This window comes from Sander lucioperca, chromosome 20, assembly GCF_008315115.2.
Source record: "Sander lucioperca isolate FBNREF2018 chromosome 20, SLUC_FBN_1.2, whole genome shotgun sequence".
Classification (NCBI taxonomy): domain Eukaryota; kingdom Metazoa; phylum Chordata; class Actinopteri; order Perciformes; family Percidae; genus Sander; species Sander lucioperca.
The window spans coordinates 22,458,103-22,466,030 of record NC_050192.1 but is presented as its reverse complement, the minus strand read 5'-3'; the positions used below and the strand labels follow the sequence as shown (position 1 = coordinate 22,466,030).

The 7,928-nt window shown below is 40.7% G+C and overlaps 1 protein-coding gene across 5 annotated transcripts in view; it reads right to left on the bottom strand.

Annotated features, from left to right (window-relative positions):
- Positions 1-1,003: 1,003 nt before the first annotated feature.
- Positions 1,004-7,928, bottom strand: part of LOC116051996 (CCR4-NOT transcription complex subunit 2-like) — a 36,599-nt gene continuing 29,674 nt past the window's right edge. For all 5 annotated transcript variants that reach the window (XM_031302481.2, XM_031302484.2, XM_031302483.2 and 2 more), the window contains 2 exons: positions 6,219-6,363; positions 1,004-1,758 (listed from right to left, as the gene is read on the bottom strand). In XM_031302481.2, the coding sequence (XP_031158341.1) occupies positions 1,672-1,758; positions 6,219-6,363 (232 nt within the window). In that variant the 3' untranslated portion in view covers positions 1,004-1,671. The remainder of the gene's footprint in view (positions 1,759-6,218; positions 6,364-7,928) is intronic.

The window sequence follows — 7,928 nt, the reverse complement described above, 5'->3', positions numbered from 1 at the left end:
TGCTCATAAGTTTCTTGGAAATGAGTAATTAAGCATGAATAAGGATAAAAAATGACTCATCAACTAAAGAAATCTTAGTCGACTAAGACCAAAACGACCGATTAGTCGACTAATCGACTAAGAGGTGGCAGCCCTAGTACCAAATAAAGATGTTTTCCTGTAGTCTGTAGGATAGGATTTGTAGGCCGGGCTCCCTCTGCAGCCCCACAATACTTCATTCAGAACGGTTAGACATTGCGCACCCCTTGTGATTTGGATATTGCACTAGTCCCTATTGCGATTTCGATAAAATTGCGATTAATTGTGCAGCCCTACCGTGTAGGGATGGATGGGTCGAACAAACGGGACTTTCACACGGGAGTCAGGGTTTGTGTCCCGTGTGAAACCAAAACTTGGACTAGTTTACGTAACCGTAACGTACCTAATCTACGCAACGTACGTAACTTAATTTACAGTTCATAAGATATTTATAATTTGTTTAAATTATTTTCTCTACTTTCATTTATTTTTATGATTTTAGAGCCGGCCATGTCTTCTAAAAATGTTCCCACACAACTAAACTACATCCTGAATTACGGTTGATTTTTATTCCGTTTCTAATCAAAGTTTGCAACAGTCCGTGTAGGGATGGATGGGTCGAACAAACACAGGACTTTCACCCAGGAGACCGGGGGTTTGGCTCCCGTGTTTACTTTTTTTTTTGTAATTTACGTACATGTTTGCTAAAAACTACAGTCAGCTGTTTCGGTATTAAGAGATCTGCACATGGGATTTGTTGCCTACAAGAAAAATGTAGAATAATGCCAGAATATTTCTGAATCAATAAGAAAATTGCCTGGTGGAAAACCAAAATGCCTAAATTCAAAATGCCTAACACATCCCACTCAGAGTGACTTTTTCTATCTGCTTCTAACTTATTAAGTTAAAAAAAAAAAAAGAAAAATAGGAGCTTCTGCTGGTTCACGTATCGCCACATAAAAACAAACCAAAAGATATTTTTTCTTCTTTTATTATGAAATAGTGCTACAATGTACATTGCATTTCCTCTCCTGACTGTCCGCTGTCTGCTGACGTGTGTGTGTGTGTGTGTGTGTGTGTGTTTGTAATGCTGCTGGAAAAACCTGGTAAAAATGGAGAAAAATGCTAAATATTTTCCTGCCAAAGACCAGAGGGGTGCGACACAGTGTGTGCACGGTGCAAAATAATTATCCGCCTGAGGGGTGATTGATTTCTGTGTTCTGTGTTTAAAATCTGGTTCTTCTTTAAAAGCTTCTCTTAGACAAAAATAGTCAAATTCTTAAGACGTGATAGAAACACGAATCACTCGATCAGAGGGACAGTTATTTACAGTGCTTGTGTCCGTGTTTGTTTGTGCTGTCTGTCGACATTAAGTCCGAACCAAACTCATGGAGGGAGGGAGGAGTGGGAAATAAAAAACAGAACAGAAAATGAGGTAAAGAACAAAGAAATAATCCGAAAAAGTTAAAATCATAGAGTCTATTCAGAAATGTGTTTTGGGAGAGAGAGCAGGAGCCAGGACGTCCTCTCCCGTCCCGAGTCCTTATTGGCCAGATTCACTTTTGAGTGTGTGGAGGTGGAAAAACCTAGAGGGGCGATGAGTGATGACCCAGGAGGGCCAATGGCAGGCAGGCAGGCAGGAGGTAGAGCCAATCAGAAGGCCTGCTGGGCAGGATTGTAGTTGAATGTGGAGGGAACGTGAGGTCGCTCTTCTAGTTTGTCATACTCCAGATGAAACTCCTGAAAAGAAAAAAGAGACAGGAAGTCAGATTTACTTTTATGGTGTCATTTTTTTTACATTGTGCTCGCCATATTCCAGAGTTTCCCTGAAAGTGACAGAGCGCATTTAAGTCCCGCCTCCACCGGAGGGGAAAGAAACTCTCGATCTCCTTTGACTTGTATAGCGTGAAGGTTCCTCCTTCTCAAATCCACCCAGAGATGGGGACTCGAGTTTTTAGACTCGGACTTGAGTCGCACACACAGTAAGACTATTCACACAGTAACTTCAGACTAGACATGCGGCACAAACGTCTGATGAGTTGAATGTTATTCCCCTTCCTGTGTGACCTATAACCTACCTACGAAACACGCAATACGTTGTATCTGCTGCTGCGCGGTCACACGTGAGAGAGGGAAACAAACATGTCGAGCACTGCAGCAGCTGCTGCCGCCGTTCATCAGAAGCTTCGGCTTTAAAAATTTCTAGGGATGCACTAAATCCAGATTTTTAGGGTTCGGCTGAATACCGAATCCCCTGGTTAAGATTCTGCTGAATCCTCGTCCCATCCTCAGTCCATGAACACAGTAAACTCATTAATGAAGTAAACAGTGACTGTCCTTCCTTTGCCGTACCTGAAGTTGCTGCATTTTGGCTGCTGTCTGTAGATTCCTTCATCACAACTCGTATTCTTTCGGATGTTTCATACCAGATGTTGTAACAGCGGTGATGTTGTGTATAGTTTAGGGTCCTCGCCACCACCAGACTAATCAGCATTGCAGATTAAACATGTAGCTGGACTTGAATGGCCTTCTTTTGACTGAAAGTACTGCCAAACTACACTTTTTCTGGGATGCACCGAATCCTGGATTCGGTGTATCCCTACAAATTTCAGACAACAAGGCCCACACAAAAGAAGTGCTGGATGCAAAATATGTGGTATCAAGATAAAGGATTCTGGCTCAACCACATCTAATTTTATCAGGCACCTGAAAACACACCCTGATAGGTTAGCAAACATGTTTAGCTCAGCATTGGCCATCTAACGTTAGCTTGCTTCTTGCTTTAGCTACGACCTAGGGTCTGTTTTTCGCTAGATGTTCGTAAAATAATGAATAAGCGTTTGATGGTTTGCCAAACTTGTGGTAGTCGATTTACGTTATTATTAATGTCCCGCTGGCTGCCTACACGTTAATTATTAACGTAGGACTCTAACTCAGCGACTTGTGGGTGTTAGAAAAGTTATGTTTGCTATAGTCTTTGCTTCATTTAGTGTTAAAGTGCCCATATTATGAAAAAAACACTTTTTCTGGGATTTGGGGTGTTCTTTTGTGTCTCTGGTGCTTCCACACACATACAAACTTTGAAAAATCCACCCATGGTGTTTAGAGTGAGATACAGTTTCTGAATGTGTCCTGCCTTCAGTCTCTGGGTGAGCTGGTCAAAATCGGCACGGCTTGTGACGTCACAAGCCGAAATGAGCAGGCTAACCGCAACCATTAGCTCGCTAGCGTTAGCATGCTAACGCTAATGCTAACGCTAGCATGCTAACACTAGCATGCTACCTCGTTCTCAATAGCAAAGCACTGCTACAACACACACAAGTTCACCATAATCTACAAAAGGAACTACTTACATGTGCGCCCTCATTTAGAAGTCTCCCAGCTAATCCTGCCTTGTAACTGACCGAAGTTGTAGAAACAGCCTTTCTTTTACTGTCTATGGAGCTAGCTAGCTGACATGATCTACATCTGAGCTACTGCACATGTGCAATCAAAGATAGTACAGAAGAAGAAGAAGAAGAAAAAAGGTCTCACTCTGTAGCTAAAACAGAGACCAGCTGAAAAGAGGATCTGCAGCAGTGAGAGAGAGCGGTGCAGTACAACAACAATATGGTGTTTTTTGAAAATTAAACCATGTAAACCTATTCTGGTACAACCGTAAAATACAATTATGAACCTGAAAATGAGCATAATATGGCTGCTTTAAACTATTTGCATGAAGTCCGTGTGCAACTATTTCTGTTTCTCATGAGATAATCATGAGAGCCACTGACTTTGTGAAAAGAGCAAAATGCCCCTGAGGGCAGAGCACATGTGGAGGAAACGGCGGGCCAGAGATAAGAAGACGGTATTTCCTTTGTAATATTACTCCCTTTTCCTCTATAAAAAGCTGCTGTTAAAGACTATCATTAGTCATTTCTGTACTTATGCTGAAGTGCTGTAAACTGACTACTTGCTGCAAGTAAACAAACTTTTGTGAGAACTCCAGCGATTTTGTCCATTCTTTGATAGATAATTATCTTAACAGTGGGCATCTCTGATTCCACATTTCCTCCCTTCTTTTCTATATAATACATTTGTTGTTCCAAATATTTGACTCCTTTCTATACAGGGATTGTATAAAGGTGATAAAGTAAAGACCATGAATGTTTGATATGAGTTTACAGGTTATTACATTTCCTCCTCGGTGTTGAGGAGTTGCATGTTTGGTCTAACGAGTGAACTATCAAAATAAAACTCAGCTGTACTGATTAGGGATGTCCAGATCATATCACGTGATCGGAAATCGGGCCCGATCACGTGGTTTCAGACTCGATCGGAATCGGACGTTACCTCCCGATCAGGACTGGGATATATATGTATATATATATTCTCATTATTTTTTAACACATCTATAGTTATGCGGTGGCACAGAGTTAGACCCTTTTGACTCCACACAGAAACAGCAACGCGTGCGGCATGACATCACTTTGTTGCGGAGACGCTATTGGTTAAATGCCGGCAAAGTAGAACACGGAAGCAGCTTGAAGCGGAAAGCGCGAGTATGTCTGAGGTCTGGAGGTATTATAAAGTTGATGACAACAACATTGCCATAGCAAACTGTGAGATATGTAACAGAAGGGCTCTGTTTGTTAACAGAGTTGTTGAATGTTAAAATAAGGTGAATTAAATAAAAAATAAGGAACATCCTGGATCTGTTTTTTTCGCTCTTCTTTATTCTTTTTTTATATATTATAGAAGTATCGGATCGGGACTCGGTATCGGTAGATACTCAAAATCAAATGACTCGGACTCGAGGGCAAAAAAACCTGATCAGGACATCCCTAGTCCTGATGCTGGGAAACATCCTAGTGGAAAACCTGGAATCATTCCGAGTTTATTTTACAAAATAAAGCTTTAACTATTATTTTAAATGGTCAAATCCAATAGCATTCATCAATAAAAAACATAAATATAACTGAAGCTGTGTTTGCCAATAAGTCACGTGGCAATAAATTTATTCAGAAACTATTTTGATAAATTATTAACTGTTGAAATTCTTTTTGATTACAAAAGGACAACAATCCTTAAATATATGTTTTTTACAGGCTGGAATTGCTTTTAAAGTGCTCATATTCTGCTCATTTTCAGGTTCATAATTGTATTTAGAGGTTATATCAGAATAGGTTTACATGGTTTAATTTTCAAAAAACATATTTTTGTTGTACTGCACATTGCTGCAGCTCCTCTTTTCACCCTGTGTGTTGAGCTCTCTGTTTTAGCTACAGAGTGAGACCTCTCACTGCTGTAACATCTTTGTTGGGAGTCGCACATGCTCAGTAGCTAGGTAAGGACTACTAGCCAGTCAGAAGCAGAGTATGAGGGCGTGCCCTGACAGTAGCTAGGTAAGGACTACTAGCCAGTCAGAAGCAGAGTATGAGAGCGTGTCCTGACAGTACCTAGGTAAGGACTACTAGCCAGTCAGAAGCAGAGTATGAGGGCGTGCTATGCTAGCAGCTAGGCGAGCATTATAACGTGTGTTACAAAGTGACCACGTTTGTCTCTGAAGTAAAGGCTGGACTACAATAGAGCTGTTTGGAGCAGTTTGTGAACAGTGTTTTCTGTTGGAGATGGTAAGTCCCTTTGGGGGGGACTTTGGGGCTTTTTTTCACTTTGTAAACCTATAACATGCACAAAAAAGATATATAACACAATAAAGGTAAGGGAAAAAGCCAAAAAGCAGAATATGAGCACTTTAAAGAAACTGTTACATTCTTCACATGGACACCATGAAACTCTTCATTTGATAAACAGCTCCTGAATAACTTTAAAATAAATTAACTTTGAAGATTAACATAATTTCTAGGTTATAGCCAATTCAAATTGCAGTTTAGTTGAGTGACAGAAAAATAATCTGCAGCTATTTTGAAAACCGATTAATCGTTTGAAGTCAGCTTCTTCTTAACATGATATTAAACTGAATTATGTTTGGATTTTGGACTGTTGGTCGGACAAAATAAAAGTATTTGTAGACGACACCTTGGGCTCTGGGAAACAATGACTTACTATGTTTTTTTATGTTTTATAGACCCAACAATGACACAATGAATGTAGAAAATAACCTGCAGGGAAATCGATTATTAAAATAATTGTTAGTTTTGACATAATCTGAGTTGTTAACAAAGCTGTACATCAGGAAGACAAATGAAACCGGTGTTTACCTTGGCCACTTTCCTCCAGTTGAGGCAGTCGAAGAAGTAGTAGGTCCCTCTCTCGTAGGCGTTGGTCTTCAGCGTGGGCTCCATCCCCGGAGCCCGGGTGATCCAAACCCGCTCCTCTTTATGGTACCTCCAGTCCCTGTTAAAGCTGCACACACACACACACACACACAGACACATTTTAATAATTTATTTATGTCCACATGAAGAAAAATAGTACAGGGACACAAATAATACCGATGCAGTACAATACATACGCAAACTCACGGACCAGTGACACGCAGCAAATCTTCACAATATCACTTAACAAGCACAATACTCAGTTCAATACTCAGTTCTTAAGGGTATAAGTAGCACAATACTCAGTTCTTGAGGGTATAAGTGGCACAATACTCAGTTCTTGAGGGTATAAGTAGCACAATACTCAGTTCTTAAGGGTATAAGTAGCACAATACTCAGTTCTTAAGGGTGTAAGTAGCACAATACTCAGTTCTTAAGGGTATAAGTAGCACAATACTCAGTTCTTAAGGGTATAAGTAGCACAATACTCAGTTCTTGAGGGTATAAGTAGCACAATACTCAGTTCTTAAGGGTATAAGTAGCATAATACTCAGTTCTTGAGGGTATAAGTAGCACAATACTCAGTTCTTAAGGGTATAAGTAGCACAATACTCAGTTCTTAAGGGTATAAGTAGCACAATACTCAGTTCTTAAGGGTGTAAGTAGCACAATACTCAGTTCTTGAGGGTATAAGTAGCACAATACTCAGTTCTTGAGGGTATAAGTAGCACAATACTCAGTTCTTGAGGGTATAAGTAGCACAATACTCAGTTCTTGAGGGTATAAGTAGCACAATACTCAGTTCTTGAGGGTATAAGTAGCACAATACTCAGTTCTTAAGGGTATAAGTAGCACAATACTCAGTTCTTAAGGGTATAAGTAGCAGCGTCTCCGACATATGTGGCAGCTGCCAATAATAGCAGATATGGCACAGTACTTTGCCAGCTGTTTAGCCTCTTTTTGGCCATCCCAAGTTGTTGCAGCCCTCTTATTACCAACCTGTGTGTTTGCTAGACTACCAAATATGAAAACTAGTAGCGTCACCTATAGCCCAGCTCTGAGATGGTGTTTAGGACTGGTTGGTATTTAACTACCTTGGGGTAGAAAGACTCCTCCATGCTGGAATCAAAGCTGCAGCCTACCTCCAAAATGTCCACCTCACTGGACTCCTCATTGATAATAACAACATCTGGTGTATTGGCAACCAGGTGTAAGAAAGTACTAGTTACTACTGCAGTGCTGACACAGGTTACAGACACACACACACACACCCACACACACACACACACACACACAGATGTAAACTCCTAGATGAAAATGGTGAAGCTGAACAATATTTTACAACCTGTGAACAGTCAAGTTCCTGACTAACTGATGCAGCTGATCACTAGGTTTTGGGGCCAGTGTAAAAATGTTGGTTTGATATCAAGCTAGGGCTGCAACAATGAATCGATAAAATTCGATTATTAAAAAAGTTGGCAACGAATTTCATTATCGACTCGTTGTGTCGCGCCACGCGCCACTCAGTCGCGGAGATGAAAGCAATTGAGCTGAGTGCCGTGCGGAGCGAAAGGGAAAAAAAAAAGCAGAGCGGGGGTATAGGAAATGTGGTAGTGTGTGTGTGTGTGTGTGTGTGTGTGTGTGGTCTGTATC